The sequence below is a fragment of the Centropristis striata genome, chromosome 14 (assembly GCF_030273125.1).
Source record: "Centropristis striata isolate RG_2023a ecotype Rhode Island chromosome 14, C.striata_1.0, whole genome shotgun sequence".
NCBI lineage: Eukaryota > Metazoa > Chordata > Actinopteri > Perciformes > Serranidae > Centropristis > Centropristis striata.
Window position 1 is genome coordinate 18,754,048 of NC_081530.1, and position 21,705 is coordinate 18,775,752.

The window sequence follows — 21,705 nt, forward strand, 5'->3', positions numbered from 1 at the left end:
ATGAAAAAGTTGTTTTAACAAAATTTAAAAAAAATGTTCACGCTATTTAAACATACATAGAGGTTTCTATACCATTGTATTAATGATTAGGTTTAGGCCCCATTTAAGCCAAATAAATGTAAAAACAATGAGCATAAAAAGACTTTACTCCCAGATCTAAAGGTTGTAATTTGTACCCAGGGGACTTCCTTAAACTTGTGTCTTTAAGCTTTTTGGTTCTTATGCATTATCTGCCGTAGCTTTTTCAACTTTTTGTACACATAATGGTCCAAAAACATGTGAAATTGCACATTAAATTGAAAAAAATATTTTCTTTGGAGAGGACCCCCAAACATCCCAGCCAAATATGTACACCGAAGTCTTCCACAAAACTAGAGAAAACACTGACAAATTTGTAGGTTTTAGACATTAAACTATGGTACAAACTACCGTTGGAAATTAGTTCTTGAAAATAAAATAATGGCTCTCAAGTGAGTCCCTGTTCTGCCCAAGCCCATTACTTCCTACTGATGTAAATCTTAAAGAAAAAAAGTATAGTTTGGGCCTTTTTTGCTTCAAATGTCCCACAGAAGTCATTGATCATCACAATCATTTCAGATAAATACTGTATATCACTGACAAAATTAAAAAAAAAACACAAATCCAATGACACATGTAGAACAGGCATTTTTTTTTAATCTGAAATAAAACGATACAAGGATTTCACAAAAGGTGGAGATGTTAAAACATGTTCCCACCCTGACCAAACAGTATGCTTCTACATTTTGATTTTTAAAAAAAGGCTAAGACACATACCATCATTTAAACTTATAAAACTGAGATTGCACCCTGTTAATTTACAAACACCCCCGTACGAGACAGCTCTAATGAAAAAATATGTCGAGGAAAAAAGTCAAATGAAATGGAGTTGCGTGCGCATAAAAGACATCGAGCACGAGTGCCTGGTATTCTACAGCTATTTATCAAAAGACAGGAGGCAGGGGTAGTGTTGCTGTTTTTCTGGGTTCGGGGAATGTAAACGGAGGGCAGGGGGAGACGCGGGGATAAGGGCTTGTGACAAACAGTCCAAAATCTGAACTAAGAGCGGGAACGGGAGCGAGAACGAGACTGGGAGCGGGATTTGGAGCGGGACTCTGAACGGGAGGCGGATCGGGAGCGGGAGCGGGCTTTGGCGGGGGAAGGGGAACGGGATTTAGATTTGGACTTTGATTTAGACCTGGCTCTGGATTCCATGGGTGAGTGTGAACGGGAGTGAGAGCCCCTCTCAGGCTCGCCGCCCTCGTCGTCGCTCTTGGGCTGCTCGCAGCCCTTTGAGCTGGACTTCCTGGAGCGATCCTTGATGCCCGATCTGGAACGAGACCTGGAATGAGAGCGAGATCTGGACCGGGACTCGTCCTTCTTGTTCTTCCTCCCGTCTTTCTTGATCTTTTTGCTCTTGGGGCTTCGGCTCTTAGGGCTGCGGCTCTTGGGGCTGCGGCTCCTGCTGCGGTCTTTATTCTTCTGAGCGCCGTTGCTGCGCTCTTCTTCCTCCTTCTTGACCTTGAGCTTATTCTTCTTGCTACGAGATCGGCTGCGGGAGCGGGACGCCGCTCTGTGGACAAAATCAGACAGTTCAACTTAGCGTTTAATTTTCTGTGCCTCACTTCCTCTTAAAACTGTCCAAACTAAAGCTGCACAATATATCATTTACTAAATTTAACATTGCAACATTAACACAATCCAATTCCACAATAAACCATAAAAAACACTAACATGGCAGTCAGGCTTTTTTGTTGAGTTAGTTGAAAGTATCGGTACAAAGCTGCTCTCTAATGATGTAACTTTTTAGGCTGTTAAGTGATTAATTACAGCAAATTGAGATGAACTTTTATAAACAATTTTTCATCTTAAAACCGTGGCTTAAAATAATAGTCATTGTCTGTAAAAAATATCTTGAGGTGAAAGCGACACCAACGAAGATGGCCATGCCAGTTATTTCTTGCAAAATTTTACTATTACTTTGGAGCGCTATTTAGACGATTACCTAGACAAGGTAAAGACTTGACATCATCTTTAAAACTCAAATTAACACATTTTTAAACTTTTATTTTGCCTTTATTGTCCTGTTTAGTGAAATAATTTCCTTCCTTTACTTTTAATTTAATAAGGAATTTGTTGTATTTTAGTACACTTGAATATTGGTTTATTCAGTGTAAGGTAATTTTTTAAGTGTGCCACAACTGTATCAATGTTTATCATTAAATTCTAACAGAACACTTATTTATAACTGTTCTATTTTTAAAAGGTTTTGCACCATTAAAGAAAAAGATGACTGAGTCAATTTAAACGCAAGCTGAGAGTCTTGTTTTCATGAGACATTCAGTCTTTCATGTCTTTATGGCAGGTGGATGAGCTATCAGTGGACAGAGAGACCAGGCCATGTAGTCCCTGCCTGCTTGGATTAAACAGCTGTAGATATCAGGCTACTACTTGCTGTCACCACCTGTAGGCTTCACGTACAGCAGTGCGTGCACCTGTGAACTTTAGAAATCTATTCCTAGAAACAAGAGCTCTCATCTTACAGTTACTGGAGTGAATTTCTTAATGTGGGTTTTATAGGCAGCTGCTGAGATGCTTGAGGTTTAGCACGTAGTGGCTTTTGGAAGATCGGATGCACAGTTTAGACTCAGCAACTGGAAAAGGATGCGTGTGCATTTAAACTGAAAACAAACCATTAATAAAATAGCTTCTTAAGTCAGTTTACTTTTATCTACTCTTATGTATTTGAGGTCTTTTCTGCAAATCCCAAACCATGACTTTTGTGTTGTTTCCACCCCTGTAGTCATGTATTCAGCCTGATATCCCCTGTGATAGAGTTTTGGTTACTCACCTGGAGTGGGAGCGGCTTCGGCTGCTGCTCTCACTGCGGCTGCGGCTCTTGCGAGACCTGCGGCTCCTGGATCGGGACCTGAGGAAACAAACAATTAGCAACAGTCGCATCGTTTTAATTGTAAAAATATTTCTCTAAAAAGATGACTGTGGGAAGTGCTGCTTTGATATGTGAACAGTCAAGTTTCTAACCTGGAATGGCTGCGACTGCGAGAATAAGAGCGCCGGCGTCTGGCTCCAGGGCGGTCCTCGATGAGCCGGATCTTCCTGCCGTTCACTTCTGTGCCATCGAGCTTCTCCAGAGCCCTCTTCATGTCGGAGTAGAGCCTGAACTCGATCACCCCCTCGTTCCTCCGGCCTTTGTGGGTGTCAGCGTAAGTCACCTCCCCTGCCTGCCTCATGTAGTCCTTTAGAGAAAAGAAAACACAGTGATCAGAGGGGATGTGATGACTTGATGTGCCCAGTTCAGAAGAAAAATCTAAGACATGTCAGAAAACCAAAATTTGGAAAGGTTTTTGCACATTGACTACAATTAAATGCAAAATATTCTAGACAATTCAACTTAAAACTTTTAAAATGCAATGCAAATATTACTAACAAACTTTATCATATCAAAATATCTGGAGACATTAGTTTATTTGCGACTAAATTACTTTTTCACCAAAGTTCTCCACCAGCGATGGACTAGTTCTACCGTGCAAACACAGCCTCCCTATTTGAAATCCACACCAACCTTTTTGAAAAGGTTGGTGTTGAAATATTTGTGTAAACAGACATTTCTGCAGCTTCTACAATGAGTGATCTGTAGTTGCACAGTTTGAGGACTACTGTAGCTTTTTTTTAAGTGGTGAATTTCTTGTGTGCACAGGGATTATCTATTTCAATATTCCTTGTAACTGCTGTGGAAATGCATCATTAACCAAGACAGCTCTGAGGAATTGTGTTTGGTTTCAACTTGTAAAACTGGTCTGACAGTTTGTGTATTTGTAGCTTTAAATACAAAGTTCTTAAGAACTTAACAGCAGATGAATTATGTAACATAACATTAATGGTGTGCTGCTTTTGGACTCTGGACATTAATTCCTTAACATGTTATGCAAGAAAAAAAGCTTCATACCTTCAAGTCCTGCCAGCTGCAGCGGCTGGAAAGATTCTCAACAATGAGCCGATAATCTGTCCTTATAGGTGGACCATATCTGTCTCTTCCCCAGCGCCCATATCCACCTTATAAGGTAACAAGGAAAGGACAGGAAAAAAATGAGTACCAAAAAGAAACTGTGATGGTGCATTTATACTAAACTCCAAGCTACATACTAGAAAATGTAATCAATATTCATTTGGGATAAGGAAACAAAGAAGGGAAAAAGCAAAGGTGAAAAGACTTATAAAAAGAAAAAAAAACAATTTAAAAACCTATTTCTCTACAAATTAAAAACTTAATTTAAACCTATACAAGTCATTTGTAGCTCATTCAATTTTGGTAAAAAAAAATTCAATAGGCCTATTTTCTAAATAAGAAAGGAACAAAAAAAAAATTCAAAAACATAACTGATCGAGGAAGTACTTACGGTGAACTAAAGCAAGTATCTAAGCTATCCTATCTAAAAACATTACACTGTTACAAAACATGTTCTTTTTTTCAGGCACCTATAAGAGCTGAACCCACATCTGTTCCTAACCCCATGGCATCCTCACCACCCGGCCTGGGCCTAATGGGAAAAGCGGTCTTCATTCACAATGGCTCCCTTTTTTGGTCTGCCCAGGGGCCCAGAATGGTCAAACCACACTCTTGGAAAGGGGGGACACCATGGCCAGCAATAGGGGCAGGCAGTCAGCAAAGGACTCTTTCAATTAAAACATTGAGGTTCTTTGTTAAATCTTTACCTTTAAATTGACAATCATTTTAAATAAAATAAAAAACGGAATAAGACATCAATAGATTACAATATATTTAACAATCAAATAGTTATTTTACAGTATTCAAATTATGACATTTATATCCTTTCCATCAGTAAGCCATTTCCCCATCACATATTCACAATAAAGGTGCATTTTAAATCCATCAAATGCTAACCCAAGATGTTTTTCAAGTCATTGGTGGCTCTGGTGCACAAATTTATTCATCACATGTAGCGACTGATATGGAAATCTCCTTCCACGCCTACAGTTGTTCACGTTGGTGACAAAAACTGTTAAGTGCTGTAATGAGAGTGGTTCTCGTACACTGTATGCTAATACATTTACAAGACAATTCAAAACAAAAGTGCTGCTCTTGAGTGCCCTATCCTGAAACCGAGACATGCCAATCGAAAAACCTGGTGCGCTTGACGAGGCCAGAACAATAGTAAACACAGATGAAACTAAGATGAGTGGGTGTGGATGGGTTGTGTGTGTGTGACTTAAAGACAAATACTGAACTAAAAACAACTGGCTTTCATTTAAAGAAAACTCAAACAGAACAAGACAAATTGAACTTATTTTCTACTTCATGGCTTCATGTCGTCTGGTTCCAGAATGGCTGCTTTATTAGAACACACAATTACTTATTGACTTTGGAGACAGCTTTAAATACATAAATAAATAAATAAATATGTGCACATGTTTAAACCCAAGACACAATCTATCATGTTTTCATTGTTGTTGAAAGCCAAAAATTGTAACTGGAGAAAAACAAAAAAAACTGGACTAATCACCCAGTGCGAGGATCCCCACCTTTTTGTTGTTGCCTGCTTCCATTTTCCCCTGAGTCAGACGACATTTCTATTCAAAAGTTGGATACAGAATGATCAGAAATATCAGATATCAAAAGCTACTACTAGTGTCTATATTTGACTGGCCAATTTCTTTGTGGGGTTATAATAAAGTCAAATCAAACTATCGAGGTAAACACAATTTGTTATACAAACACTAGGATATAAATTGAATGCACATCAGCCACCAAGGACAAGCTTTACATTTTGCCCCTTTGAAATTTAGATTAATGGTTCCCTGTAATGAATGAAATCCCTTATGAATGACATTATTCTTGTGAAATAAACAATTATCAAAAGGACACTTACTTCTTCCTCCACCGTAACCTCCATCACGACGGGGTCCCTTGGTGTGCTCCACAATGACCCTTTCCCCACACAACTCCTTGCCGTTCAAGTCATACACAGCATCATCAGCATCACGGGGGTCATCAAATTCAACAAACCCATATCTATACAACAGAAAACATGTTTTAACACAGAGTTGCAACAAAGGATTTCGATGATCTTTACAACAGAACTGTACACAGTGAACCACCCCGACATAGTCAGGGGAAAAAAAGTTTGTCATAGGCTATGTCGCACTTCCTAAAAACTATGTATGTGGGTTCAAGTTTCAGTGCAACAGAAATATGATACCAATGTACAGCTCTTGCATCATTACAACTCCTAAACCGATGATTTTGTGATCATAAAAATGATAATGGTGGTATTTTTTTTACGAGGATCTGTGTCAAGAAATGTTTATTTCCCCTTAATTTATAGAGTATAATGGAGGCTGCATATCTCACACATTATACCCTGAACAATATTGTGTCTGCAGTTTGGATATTGCATGCTTGATAATGACGAGACATTTAAAGACTAGTTAGGCATCAAGAAATTAATCAGCACAAATTTGATATTTAAGGAATTTGGTCATTATTTAGCAAAAAAACAAGTCATCAGTTCCGCATTTTCAAATATGAATACATGCAGTTTATTTCCTTCATCCTCTTCTTCTATTATGTAAACTGAAAACGAACTTGGACAAGACAAAACATGCAGCTTCAGTATTTTCAACATTGGCTTGTGGAGCCTTGGCTATTTTTCATACATATTTTATAAAAAAACCAAGCCATTAATCTATGATGAAAATAATCCTCCATTGCAGCAGTGGATAACACTAAAAGAGGAAGTAACCTGCACGTTGAGAGACTTGCTCCAGCCCTTGCTGAATATTAAATTATCTCTACACACCCCTGGCCACATGTTGAAGCCAACTGCAAGACGATTTAAACAAGAATGATGGGTTTGTAACTGAAACTTAAGACTTATTTCCTTAAATCTGTAGAATATAACCTGTAGGCTGCAAATATCTGCAGCACCACAATACTTTCATCAAAATGGCATTTTTACATCAATAAAAAACGTGTCTTCTCGAAATCTAAAATGTCAGTTAATTACTCAGTACACAACTGTATAAATTGAAGAGGCCATTTTTTGAGCAGCGACTACAACAACCACAAAATCACCATATCCACTTCCTTAAATATGAATATATGCAGCTTCTTTGTCCTCTATTACGTAAACTGAATCCTTAATATGGACTGGTGGTTAGGCAAAACACGCAGCTTGAATATATTCACCTTTTTATGGTTTTGTGGTGCAGTTACCTTTTGTCCTCACAATTATTAGCCCAAACGACCAATCGATGATGAAACTTATCGTCCTTTGCAGCCGCGGAAAACACGAATAAAGGAAGTAACTTGCACGATGAGACTAAATTACCTCTACACACCCCTGGCCACATGTTGAAGCAAACCGGAAGACAACTTAAACTTAATGCATGCTTGTAGCTGAACTATATTGTTATTGTTTCTAATAAATACGGTGGATCCGATCTAAAGGTAAAAACGCGTGTAGCCGCCTGTGACATTGCCACGTCTAACCTTAGCTGGCTAGTTAGCCGCCATCGAGACAGGAAAACGTCACGCTGCGGCTCACAAACACCAGCATTTATTTTAACACGGCGTCGAGAAAAAACAAGAGCTTCACAAGCAAAACCAAGATCTTCGCATAGATCACAACCGCGACAGATTGTATTGTTGAATATTTACGGTGCTAGCTATGTAGCATTAGCAGGCCGCTCCGATCAACGAGGCCCGGACCGTCCGCACGTTATCTTCACCATCAACGGTACAAAGTGTACAAACGAACATCAACGTTACCCATTTTTCAGATCGACTTCGAGTATCTTCCCGTAGCCCTTGAAGAACCTCTCCACGTCCTTTTCTCGGGCCCTGTAGCTCAGTCTGCCGATGTAAACCCTCGACATCTTGGTAGCTTTGTGTTTGTGCTAAACCCGCACGAGCACAGAGAGGAGGCGCGAGGCTGCACAGACACATACACGCGCTCCTTTGATACAATAGGTCGCGGCTACAGGGGGCGGGGCTTCATTTACAGCGGGCTGTACTGGCCTGAGTTAAGTCTGTCAGGTAGCTCCAGTATCTCCAGGTGAATTATCTATTAACTCTCTCAGGGAGTTTTTTGCTTCTTGTTACGTCCACTTGACCGAACCCAGCCAGCAGACAATAACGTGACAACCATAAAATCAAATAAGTCAAAAGTGAAGTGAACAATTATGCTTTATTTTAACAACAGCAAAAGAAAGACACACTAAGGTGGGGGAGGATGGAAGGATGGAAGGGAAGGATTTTCACAGCAGTATACAATCATGGAAAAAAATTATTATACCACCTTTGTTTTGTTTATTTTCTTGTTCATTTTAATGCCTGGTACAATTAAAGGCACACTTGTTTGTACAAATACAATAACAACAAAAGTAGTTCGTAAGAGTTTAATTAATAAAATCATTAACGAGAAAACCATGGAAAATGGCTCGATATCAGCTCTTAAATTAAACTCTTATGAACTATTTTTGTTGTTATCATTTTATTTGTCAAAAAAAATGTAGCTTTAGTTGTACCAAACATTTAAATGAACGAGAAATTGAAGAAAACAAGGGTGGTCTAATAATTTTTTCTACACCTCTACGGAATCAGCAGTGGTGGAAAAATTATTCAGATCCCTTACTTAAGTAAACATGGATGCATATATATGATACAAACACACACATATGAAAAAGAAAAGGTTTTTGTAATTTGTAATTTTACTTATTTCAAAACAGGGACAGCGCACATTAAGACATTAAGACACACACACACACACACACACACACACACTTTTATCTTGACAATAGCCAACACTTGGCAAGGTGTGAGAAGGTGTGGGGACTTCTACATGAAATAATGTCTGTTGGCAGAGTATTCCACTGAGTCATGTCATGTGAATGTAAAAAAATGATGACTTCCCAAATACAATTTTGCATTGAGGTACAATACACTCACCCCTTGGAACAGATCTTGTTGCTGTTGTTGACTTTAAGAAATTGAAATAAAAAGAAGTGGGAAATAAATGTTGCATCAGGAAATATAAAGTCCCATGGAAGTCCCATGACACAAAAAAAGTGGAATTATGAAAAAAAATCCCCTAAAACAAATAATTGTGTAGTAATGAAACAAAAGTCCCTTGACATAAATATAAACGTAATTATGAAAAAGCCCCCTGAAATAAATAATGGTGGAATAGGGAAAGAAAAGTCCCCTGAAAAAAAAAAAAAAGGAATTATGCCTTTTTAAAATAAATAAATAAAAAACAGTTACATTTATTTATTGAAATATATTAACTGATTAGTTTAGTGCCTTATTTTTTATTTATTTAATAGGCATATTTATTTATTTCATCAGCAAATTTATTTACATTAAAAATGCCTTGTTTTTTTATTCAATGGGCATATTTATTTATTTCATCAGCAAATGTATTTACATTAAAAATGCCTCAAACGATTACTTGATACGCAGAATTATTTATTATATATTGTATTGACAACTTAACGGCCTAACCGTTTACGGTTCGGACGGTTGGGACCATGCGGTGCGGCCTTTAAAAGTTAAAACCTGGACATCCCGGATTTTACGACCTGCCGCTATACGTGTGAGCCGCGGTGGGCGGGGCTAACAACTACACACACACAGCATTACAAACACACCAGCTGCTCTCTTATGTGCCGGCTATTTTTTTACACACTTTTCTACCTAAAAAAACATGCATGGGAAGTTTTATACTCGCCTTTTTGAGCGAATTTAAACTGTTGCTGAAATATGAAAGTGTTGGCAACTTTGTTGTTCAATGGGTTGAAGAGTGTGGAGTCGCTTTGGGAGGGAAATAACGGTACAGGACGCTAGCTCAATGTTAGCTAACCAGCAACAGGTCGGTTGGTTGGTCAACTAGCTCACTGACAAAAAACGGCCATGGACGGCGCGACTTTTTCAAAATACTCCTGGATCGATTTCGTTTTCTCGGTGATCGGGGTGTGCACCTTCCTGGTGGACTGGGGCTCGGACGTGTGGGTGGCCACCGAGTTTTACTGCCGCGGGGAGCTCATCTGGTTCGGGGTGCTGGTCGGCCTCATGGTCCTGTCGTCGGTCGTGGTCCAGATGTTCAGCTGGTTCTGGTTCAAGTATGACCGAGAGCTGCCGGGGTTCACCGCGCACACCAACGGAGGAACCGTGCTCTTCGGGGACCAAGTGAAGCTCTTCTGCTTGCTACATGTGCTGCAACTGGGCTTCCTTTGCAGGTAGCGGAGGCAGAAGTCCTCATTTACTTCTTTAAGTACGTTAAAAGTAGAAATACTGTAGTACTCCGGTGCAAGTAAAAGCCTGGAATTAAACATGTTTTTAGGTAGAAGTACAGGAATGTTTTCAGCATGATCTAGGCTATAAAAAGAAAAGCTGTATTTATCCCGAGGGAAATTCCCGATGCACGAGTTGCAATACAAGTTGGGAGTGTAAATATACATAAGACTATATTTTGCACGGACTGTTTTGTTATCTTCAATAACAAGATAGCAGTAAGGTGCAATCCAAACAACGGCTAAAACAGGTTGCAAGTATGGATACTAAATATGTTAGGAATGCATATAAATATCTTTGTACTCATTAGGTTGAGTCGTGGAGGAGTAAAAGTACTACTGTTGTCTGAAAATTTTAAAATATTACATAAAGGTGCATGAGCATTATCAGCAGAATGTACATGGATTATCAAAAGTAAGAACACTTATTATTGTGCAGTTATGGAGGACATACTCATGTCCTTTACTTAAGTAAAATTACACGTACTGAACTCTAACAATACTCCACTATAAGTTAAATTACATGAGTATTATAAGCAGAATGTAATCAAATGGTTAAAGTTTTCTCAATATTGTTTTCAGAAGTGTTTAACAAAAATGTTATATGAAATCAAACGCCCAGCCTGTGTGATGCAAACCCACTTTAATCTTGACAAAACTGAAAAAAAGCAACATGGGCACAAGCACCTTTGCTGCAGGAGTACTTTTCTCTGTACCTGTTAATTTAAAAACTGGATATTCCTCCAGAGCAGTTCAGGCATGCAACCAGGTAATAACATTTGACAGGTGCTGTGACCATAAATGAAAAATGTCAGGTGTGGCGACTTGTAAATCCAGTGTCTTGGAAGAGAACTGAATGCATAAAATGCACAAATAATGAGTTAATGAGGTATGAAAAACTCAAAATATGATTCAGTGCTGTTGAAAAAACTTAATGCATCATGTCAGATGCTTCCATTCACTCTCAAAGGAGTATTGTTTAGGTGCATGGGTTTGGTATGTGATGCATTTTCTCACAGACAGATGTGTCATGTAACAGCTTTTCTCTTTACATATTCATCCGTGTAGGCATATCTCTGCCATACGCCAAGGCTTCAGGGTTTGGTGGCGGAAAGAAGAAGGGTCAGAGTACGCTGTTTACCTGACGCATGACCTGAGCATGCTCCGGCTTATCGAGACGTTTTGCGAGAGTGCTCCTCAGCTCACCCTGATGATCTACGTCATGCTGCACACAAACAAAGCCAGGACGGTTCAGTGTGAGTTCTCTTTTGTTCCATTTACTTACACCCCACAAGAAAAGCCTATTTTTGTTCTAAAACATTATCCGGGTTGTGGTAAGTCAGTCAACACCACAAACGTGTGTTCACTTCCTCTTGGTTGCTACATTAATGACTTAACTTCTTTTTTTTGCAGTTGTGAGCATTGCTGCATCAACCACTTCCATAGCCTGGATGGTGGTAGATTACCACCGCTCTCTGCGCTCCTTCCTCCCAGACAAGGCCAAGCAGGGCTGGTGTTCCTCTCTAATCTACTTCCTGTGGAACCTGCTGCTAATCACCCCGCGTGTGGCGGCCCTCGCTCTCTTCGCCTCAGTCCTGTCTGGGTACATCGCTGTCCACTTTGTGATGCTGTGGTCTGTCTTTGTGTTTTGGGCCTGGCGACAGGGGACAGACTTCATGGACAGTGCTGGTGGGGAGTGGCTCTACCGGGCCACCGTAGGGCTCATTTGGTACTTCAGCTGGTTTAATGTAGCGGAGGGTCAAACCAGAGGCAGGAGCGTCATTTACCATTCTTTCATCACCACTGATGGAGGGATCCTGCTGGTGACTTGGTGGTGTTACAGGGATCCTGTGCAGACTGAGTCCTACGCCCTCCCTCTGCTCATCGCTGTACCGTTCATCTACCTCCTGGGACTGCTCTTCAAAGCACTCTACTACTGCTGCTTCCACCCCAAGCTCTGGAGGCCTCCGGTGAGGGACCCAGGACTGCCTGATGATCTGCCAGATGCAGAAGTGTCCTTTAGAGACTTTTCCATCCAGGACGGGGCCCTGTCCTCCCAGCTCCTCAACAAAAGGATGGCCTGCCATGCTGTTAATTTTTACTCCGAGAAAAGAGTCGTTAAAGACATTGATAGCACAAATAAAGAAGAGTCATCACATCTGTGATGTCTGACTTTTTGTTAGACATTACAGTTTTCTACTGATAAATGTTACCTCCTTTGGCAGTGATGCAACAGTCTCCTATTTGTGCTGCAATTTCACCAGGTGCTCAGTAGAACTTGAACCAAAATACAGAGTCAAAAGCAGTACTTGAAAGTAAGAGTGGGATATATGGATAGTCATTACATACATAGATAATACATCTATGAAAGCTAATTTAAGTCATTATAATGAGAAACTTTCTTGAAATACTGGCTGAGTATCTCCAATAATGACTTCATGTTAGAGCTGCTGAAAGGGCTGTAGTATTGCAAAAATGAAGACTTAATATTTCAAAATAATGAGTTGAGTTACTACATGATTTTGATATATTAAGTGATTATTTCAACAAAGTTTCTCATTATAATAGACTAAGGATTTTTCTTTTTGTCATCACAATACTAAGTATGCATCTTATTTTTTTCTCTTGCTTGCAGAAATGGGTTTCTATAGACATACATTGCAATGTAGAAGATCCTCACTGACTAATCCAGATACCTGATCACATTGATGAAGATACCATATGAAAATCCAGTATTGCCATAAACAAGTACTGCTTGTTGATTTGCAGCCTAATGACACTCTATATATTAAAGGGACAGTTGCCACATCCTAAACTTTATTTAAAAAATATCTGACTGTTATTTACTGTATATATATTTTTCTCAACACTACTTGAAACTGGGGGTACCTTGACAAGCTAATTTCTAATCCAGCAAAGTGAAGCGTTTGTGTTATTTGATACATTTTCTACAAAGCAAATTGTATTTTATTATCTTTCAACAGGGAGTAAATTTGTACATTATGGGGACAACTTTTTTCATAAATGCTGTATGATCATATTAGTTTGTTGTTGTTGCTGTTGTGTGAACACCTTGTATTTACAAAATACAAACGTGCAGGAAAAAAACATGTTTTTGACGACAAGGTAAATAATAAAAAAAAGTTATTCACAATAAAATATTTGATAATATTAATGACAATCAGAATCTTTTGGACATTTTTAACAGTTTGCAAAGTTTTCTCAATGTATGTAGATAATCTTGAAATTTAAATGTCCATGGTTGGATTACTGAAGTTTTACAAGGATATCAATTTGTGTTGTAGTTTTTGGTGTTTTGTTGTTACAGCTGCTACTACAGGAACCTATTGGAAGGACTTTGAATGTAGATTTATTAAAACCATAAGCTCTCCTTTTATAATTTCTATGTTCTGTTATTGTGTAAAACTGCTGTTTTAGACCACTTTTGACTGGGTACTTGTTTATATCAAGATGATATTGATGGTGTAAAATAAGTTCAAGTTGAGTGTTAATTCTATCTACTAAGAATTGTTAGTACTTATGTAACAACAGAGCCACTTGTGTTACTTTTGCTTGCTCATCCAGTGTTTGTTCAGCTTAAATAACGCGTGCCAAACGTCTGTTTACTTTAGTATCATTGTCAAATGGCGGTACAAATAGACAGTTGTCGTTATTCTAGACAGACTATGTTTTATTTACATTTTCTTGGCTGTTAATTGAAGTTGTTTTGTTTTGTTACGTTCAACCTTTCAATTCATTGTTAGTTTCTTTGAATGTCCATACAAAGTGTTGTAGAGTCAGCTCTTTGCCAACAAACTGCTGTAACCACAAGTCAAGGTCTCTTATGGTTGTTTATCTTTTACCTCATTTGCCATGTGCAATTATTAAAGTTGTAACAATGTTGTATTATCTGTTTTAATTTGTTACCAGCCACTGGCTGACTGGTGTTTTCACCTTGTGAGTCTGTGTTGTCCTGGCAAAATATGATTCTCTATCAACTTTTCTCTAGGTTTGTGAAGGCTTAGCTGCACATATTTGGCAAGAGGTTTGAGGAGTTCTCCCCCAAGAAATTTTTATGTTTATTAATGACAAAATATGCAATTTCACACAATATAGAAAAAAAGACATCAGTCAATAAGCTTCAAGAATGCTCCAAAAATGCTTTCCACATTGGTTTTACATTAATTCCTGTAGGGGGTTCCACAGCCTTGTAATGGCTGTAATGTAACTTTTTTTTCCCGTTGCTCTTTGCTTACTTTCACTTCTTCTCTAATCTGAAGTAACCTGATAACAGCTTTGTCCTAAAATAATATAGTTGCACTAGATCAAGCGTTACATGGACAGGTTTCAGGTTGACAGATAATTTGGGTGTGTCCAATGGAAAAATACCATTTGCTATTTGCTGAAGGAATCTCTAGATTTGCATACAAAAAACATAACTGCAACATTATAATTGCCAATGTTAATTTAGCTCAAGTGTAAATTTGCTCAAGTGTAATTGTTTTATCTGATTTTGTAGGAATTGGGCCAAACTTATGGAGAATGGTGAATCTCAATATATCTATGCACTTGCCTCCCAAAAACACTTACCTAAAAGCACTTACGTCCACACAGGACTCAACGTAGTACATGCCGCTTATTCTTGCTTATTCTTGTGTTGTTTCTCGTCTTCATCCTTGCTTGTGTTGTCTCAAATGTACGTCGTTTTGGATAAAATCGTCTGCTAAGTGACATTGTAGATTGTAGACATTGAGACGTATAGGCTACTCTACAAGACACACCCAATTTACTACTCTACAACCCTCCATTCGATAACTTCTGGTATTTTAACCCGAACTACAATACAGGTACATCTCAATACATGAGAATATCATGGAGAAGTCAATTTCCCGTAGTTCAAGTCAAATAGCCCCAACCAAGTATTGAGTGCATATAGATGGAGATACTTTTCAGAGGCCAACATTTCCATATTTAACATACTGTTTAAAATTGGTCTTTTATAATATAACATTTTTTTGAGACACTGAATTTTAGTTCTTCATTAAATCTAAGCCATATTCATTCTAAAGACAAGAAATTAAATAAATTATAAAGACATTCTGTGTGTAATGGCTCTATATGTGTTATGTCCACTTTTTGAATTTAATTACTAACATAAATAAACTTTTCTATGACATTCTAATTTATTGAGCTGCACCTGTATCTACTAAACCTTACCACGCAGTCTTTGTGCCTACTGTAGACTTTATAAACCTACAAGTACTTTGGCGCCTAAACCTTACCAACCGGCACCGTTTTGAGGGCGTGTCCTGTAGTATTGCGCACCTGCAGGTAGTTACCGGAGTTACCCTTCGGCCGCTGAAAATAGCTGTTTTGAAACCAATAAATGTAATTAGTGTGATGAGTTTTTGATGTTTGGTCAGGCAGCAGAGTTACGTCGAAAGAATTCTGATTTTGATGCGTTTCATACCGCTGAATGCCTTAAAAACTTAACCTTAAAACTTAAAATGTCAAGAAAAAACACATAAAAACGACTGAAAACTGACTCTAATGCATTTCAATGGACGTGGAAGCAGAGAATTTCCGAGTGTATTGGATTAGCTATGCGCACTGTGATTGGCTCATCGCGTTTGGGGGTGTGGCTTAGCCATAGGTCAATTAAGGTAAGATTGTATACATTAAAGTAGTGTATCCATAATATGCTTTTATGACTAATAAGCCGAACTGTTATTTTGCCTTCATAACGTCGAGTTTTGTTGATTTAATGAAGCTAGCTATTACAATTTAAATGTAACATTAGGTATTAATGGTATAAATCCAATTTTATATCCGTTGAAGCGACGTTAGCCGAGCTAGCAAAAAAACAAAACAATATGGCGACAGCGAAAATGCCGAACTCGAGGCTTCTCTATTAATAATATCACTACCATGATGTAAGCAAACCATTTTTGATTTATTTTTTTATTCTTGCAACATGAGACTATTTGTAAATGTATTTGACAATTTAAATCACAGATTAAGATTATTAACAAAATATAAACTATATAATTTTGTCATATTTTTATGGATAAGGGAACCTTACAGTAGTGAGGCTTACACATTAATACATAACTTTATAATAATAATTATTGGGTATTATCAATTTTATATATATATATATATATATATATATATATATATATATATATATATATATACATATATATATACACAAAATATACTGTAAAAAAAGAAAAATAACTAAGTTGAAATCACATTGAACAGTATCTTATTGTTCCACTTCTTCTACTACTTGTACATTTATTTGACAACAATAATCACAGATTGAGATTTCTTTGCAAATTCAGATTATTTTGAGAAATATACTTAAACTAATAATTTGTCATATTTCTGTGGAATAAACAAAAAGTGTAAATAAAATATATATAAATTGGCTCCACCTTTACAGCTGCAACAATAGTTATGCTTACACAATAGTATGTCACTCTTTAATATAATTATGATAATAAATATTGAACGTCATCTATCTATCTATCTATCTATCTATCTATCTATCTATCTATCTATCTATCTATCTATCTGTCTGTCTGTCTGTCTGTCTGTCTTTTTATGTTCCATAACCAGTTAAAAAACTCCTTGAAGTTGATTTAATTGATGTATAGGTACACTATAGAGCGTACTTGTTAAAGTGACAGCTTATAGCTTGAGTTGTAGCTTGTGTTTATAAAGTTGTGTATATATAACAACACTGTCCCTTTAAGATGCCATGTTATCTGAAAGGAGGGTAAGTCTGTAGGAGTGGTTACACTGTATTTGAACGTTGAAACTTTGTTCTTTGCATACTTTCGGTTCTTCTTCTCTGAAGTTAATGAGTGACATGATAACAGCTTTGTCCTAACCGAGAAGCCTCACTACAAGCAGGCAGTTAAAGGGGATATGTAAACTTTAGTTTGACAGACACTATGGGTGTGTTCAAGTACTCTCCTGTGGACTTCCTCTTGATTTGTGCTGGTCTTGTGTTCTTACTGCTCGACATTGTGCTGGATATTTTTGCCGTTGTGTCTTTCTACCAGGAAAAAGCTTATGTGAGCTTCGGTATCCTGCTGCTGCTTCTCGTAGGGTCGTCCTGTCTTGTGCAGGCCTTCAGCTGGCTGTGGTACAGCTACGAGGACTTTAAGAGGGAGACAAAGGTTGAGAAATTCCTGAGCCAGAGCCAACTCGGGCTACTTCATGTGCTCCAGCTGGGAATCTACTTCAGGTTTGTGAGAGCCTTGTATACTATACTATTCTTGGTGCCTTTGAAGTGCATCAGCTTTGTTTCCTTTTTTGTAGTATGTGTGGAAGTTGGGCAACTTGGTGCTTTCTCTTCTACATGTTGCTCTATATTTGGGAGCTCCACCCTTGCTTGTTCATGAAACCATTCCCATTTACTGGAAATCCAAAGAAAGTAAATGGATAATCTGAATGGAACAGTTGTGCTGGAGCTCACTTTCAAACTAGGGTGGTGTGAATGACAGTAGTGGAACAAGTACTTAGATGTTTTAGCTTTCTTAAAGTAGAAATACTTCAAAACGTTTCTTAAGGACAGAAGTATTATGAGAAAAGTGTATCTAAAGTACAAAAAGAATGCAGAATGGCTCCTTTAAGAGGCATGAGCTCCTTACGTTATTATAGAATAATCATTTTAACAACATGCGGACAATTTAAGATACTTTGTATTGTACTAGGTACATTAGTTATATAGTACTGCTTATAACTGTGTATCATAAAATAATGTTTTATTTAAAAAGTAACTTTAAGTATTGAATAAATCTAGTAGAGTAAAAAGAACAGTATTTCCCTATAATATCTAGAGTAGAACTATAGTGTAATACTTGTTTCAGAATTATTCTAGTAAATTAAGTTAGTTACATTCCATCATCTGTAAATAATGTGTAATTTTAGCATGCGGAAAACTATATTTTTTTAAGGCAAGGGAAGTTTCTTTATATAGCACATTTCAGCAACAAGACAATTCAAAGTTACATTAAGTTTACATTGAAAACCTGAAAGGGACATTTAAATACAATTTGAAGAGCCAAGATAGTAGACAAATAAAAACAAGCTAAAATAGAATAAGTATAAAATACAGGAAAAATATCCAGTGTAAGAATTAGAATATATCATTAAGTAATCTTCTACTATGAATTACATCATCTGTTTCACTTCCCCTAAATGGAGTATGGTACATGACACTAGATATTTTGATGTAACAGTCACTTTTTCTATGTTTGTGTGGGAGTCTTGTTCACTTGTGACTCAGGAAAAGTATAAACATGAGTTATGCCACAGTATATTATAACATGCATAATGAATACTTTTGGTTCTGTAGGTATGTTTTGATGCCAGTATTAAAGTATTTTTACACTGAGGTATTTCTGCTCTTGCTCTTGACTTAAATTAAATATCTGAGTCCTTCTTCCGCCCCTGAAGATGAACTTTATTGGTATAACTGTGTTTTAACTGTGGTCTCTATCCCACAATTTTGTCTCCTCAGGCACGCAGGTGTCGTGGAGGTCTCTTTATGCAGCTCCTACTCAAAGCTCCCTGACCCCCAGGGTATGGCAGTGTACCTGAGCCACGACCTGAGCCTGCTGCGGCTCATAGAGACGTTTTCGGAGAGCGCCCCTCAGCTCGTCCTCATGCTCACCATCATTATGCAGCGCGGCGAGCTCAGCCCTGTGACAGGTGCAGTGTGTTACTCATGTCTCAGGGTTACGTCATGTAGATAGGGTGCAGAATGGTGAGTCACCTATACATAACAAACAGCAAGAGTGACTTTAAGGCTCAAGAATTATTGGACAATAATGGTGCTGAAGTATCAAATTAGAAGTGAAGTAAAAAAAACAAGTTTTTTCCCCTTTTGTATTCTGAATAATCCACAGAACACACTGTTGAGTTTTCACAGTGTCTATTTTTTTGACAAAAAAAACTAAAATTGGGCTTTTAGAGCAAAATTATAGGTTACTCTGTAATCTAAGTTCAATTTCAAAATGTACTTATGTGAAAGTATGTTTTCAGAGTTTAAATCCACTCAAAAACAACATAATGTCTCCATTAAAGACTGAATACTTGAAGCAATTTATGATACATAAAATAGTATCATAATAGTTGAGAACGTGGGAATGTTTTTTTTTTTCTTACACAGTGTAACACCTGTTTTCAACACCCCACCACAATTTCTTCAGAAATTGCCTTATCTAGTTCTATCTTTAGCCAAGAGGAAACTGTACTTCTCAGATTGATTTCCCGGCTACATTGCTGTCATGTTTGGCTATTAGTCATTCATTCATTATTCTCCTCCTCCTCAGTGTTGAAGGCTTTTGGGTCAGCCTCAGCCATCGCCGTCAGTGTGACCATGTACCACCGCTCGTTGCGCTCCTTCCTGCCCGACAAGGCAAAACAGCAGATGATCTCATCGCTGGTCTACTTTCTCTGGAACCTGCTCCTCATCTCGTCTCGCCTCACCGCGCTAGCTCTTTTCGCCTCCATCTTCCCCTGCTTCATCTTTTCCCACTTCCTTTGCTCTTGGTTGGTTTTATTTTTCTTTGTATGGCGATCCAAGACAGACTTCATGGAAAGCCCGTGTGGAGAATGGCTTTACCGAGCCACCGTGGGCCTCATTTGGTATTTCGACTGGTTCAATGTGGTCGAGGGGAAGACAAGGTACCGGACTGCGTTCTATCACGGGTACATCCTGGTGGATATTTCCCTCCTCTGCAGCCTGTGGTGCTGGAAGATGATCACGGAGCCGCCTTATTTTGAAATTTCATTCTTGCATGCTGTAATCACTGCAGTCAGTGTTGTTTCTTGTTACCTCCTTGGTCTCTTCTTTAAAATGATATATTATAAGACCTGCCATCCAAACCTGACCAAGGAGGAGCTGGAAGGGGGCACCGCTGAAAAGACCCACGTTGGACAGGGACCTAGTAGGATTAAAACATTTGCTGGAGATGTACCAGACTTTCCTATGTCGTTACTAGAGGACAGCATTCCTCAGATGATGACAATAACGATGAGGTCGGACGAAGAGGAAGGCGTTTCAGATCGTGTGGGGCCCAGTCAACCTGCACCCGACATTAAACGCTACAATAAAAGAATGAGGAAGTTGGCTGAGAACTTCTACTCCTGATCCGCATCACTTGACAAAAGCGGACATGGAGGTTAGAGTGAGTCATGGAGACCTGACCAGCCTCATTAATCACCATCATGAGGCTGTGTGGGATAGACGTACTGTGACCTGCTCCCTAATTATCCACAGGTTCAACTTAGGTCCAAGTCAAGCCTTATTGTAAGCACTTTCTCCAGTGTAATAACTGGTATCACTGTGCACCAGACACATTAAGCTGCCATACTTATTTATTTTCCATTTAAAGGATAGGTTCACATTTCTCAAGTGCCTTAAAAACAATAGCTACATACCCATATGTGCATTTAAAAAGTTTTTGATTGCTTTAACTGTTCCAGAATATCCTAAGCATCCCATATTATAAAAAGTGAGATTTTTTGTATTTTTTAAATTATAAAGCAAGTCTAGATGCTGTATAAATACTTTGAATGTATTAAAATTCTCAATCCACAAACAAATGCAGCCTTCAAAACTGTGCCATCAGGACTAGTTATGATGTCACATTATACTACATAAAGGTAGAAAGTGCTGCTTAAGTCATCAGTGGCTTAAAGAAACCGGCCCTAAAATGGATTGCTTCAGACAGGGTGAATACAGGTGTATTTAGACTGACGTACGTACTAGAGCCCACCCTGTTTCTCTGGTTGAGCAAGGCTTTACCAGAAAAAGCAGGTTGGCTTTAAAGCATGTGAACATGTTTGAATAGAAACAAAGTACAAGTATGAACCTGAAAATGAGCATAATACAATGCCTCAGTGATTATTGGTGCAGGCTGCAGCTTTAGTTCAGCCCAAGAAAAAGCTAAAATAAATTGCAAATCAGGAAAAATAAATATTTCCATACAGTCCCGAACCAAAGCTGATACGAGGCTGTCACAGTTTGTCAAATCAAATAAGTATCTTTCTAAGTGTTCTTATTACTAAATTCACTCTTTGTTACTAAAACACTGACCAGGTAAAAGAAAAAGGGACATTTTTTGCACGTTATTGGGAAGGATACGTACTTGATTTTACTACCTCTGACAGATTAAGTATCTTAAGCTTTAGAATTAGTTTTTGCATGCTTACATTTCAGTTGCATAAGAAGAGGATTTTTGTTTGCACTGCAGGAAAGATTTTTAGTGACCAATAACTCTTTAAATGTACATATGGACAAGTAATCTTAGTACATTCCTTGTCAAGGGCCAA

General features: G+C 38.1%; 3 protein-coding genes across 6 annotated transcripts; 2 read left to right on the forward strand and 1 right to left on the reverse strand.

Moving 5' to 3' along the window:
* Window positions 1–655: 655 nt before the first annotated feature.
* On the reverse strand, window positions 656–8,002 carry srsf4 (serine and arginine rich splicing factor 4). Of its 4 annotated transcripts, XM_059349436.1 has the most exons (7): window positions 7,829–8,002; window positions 5,928–6,070; window positions 5,581–5,628; window positions 3,986–4,092; window positions 3,061–3,275; window positions 2,870–2,947; window positions 656–1,591 (listed from the first exon to the last, which is right to left on the reverse strand). In XM_059349436.1, the coding sequence occupies exons 1-7, from the start codon at window positions 7,933–7,935 to the stop codon at window positions 1,078–1,080; spliced, it is 1,212 nt and encodes a 403-aa protein (XP_059205419.1). In that variant the 5' UTR covers window positions 7,936–8,002; the 3' UTR covers window positions 656–1,077. The 4 variants fall into 4 exon arrangements, with proteins under 4 accessions (XP_059205419.1, XP_059205421.1, XP_059205418.1 ...); XM_059349438.1 differs by lacking the exon at window positions 5,581–5,628; XM_059349435.1 differs by lacking the exon at window positions 7,829–8,002 and having other exon boundaries at window positions 5,928–7,819.
* A 1,697-nt stretch (window positions 8,003–9,699) lies between these two features.
* On the forward strand, window positions 9,700–13,750 carry xkr8.3 (XK related 8, tandem duplicate 3). The gene is made up of 3 exons (XM_059349115.1): window positions 9,700–10,296; window positions 11,419–11,606; window positions 11,764–13,750. Exons 1-3 carry the CDS (start codon window positions 9,971–9,973, stop codon window positions 12,513–12,515), a joined length of 1,266 nt encoding a protein of 421 aa, XP_059205098.1. The 5' UTR covers window positions 9,700–9,970; the 3' UTR covers window positions 12,516–13,750.
* A 3,456-nt stretch (window positions 13,751–17,206) lies between these two features.
* LOC131984630 (XK-related protein 8-like) lies at window positions 17,207–21,692 on the forward strand. The gene is made up of 3 exons (XM_059349524.1): window positions 17,207–17,608; window positions 18,887–19,077; window positions 19,701–21,692. The coding sequence occupies exons 1-3, from the start codon at window positions 17,313–17,315 to the stop codon at window positions 20,519–20,521; spliced, it is 1,308 nt and encodes a 435-aa protein (XP_059205507.1). The 5' UTR covers window positions 17,207–17,312; the 3' UTR covers window positions 20,522–21,692.
* Window positions 21,693–21,705: the final 13 nt, after the last annotated feature.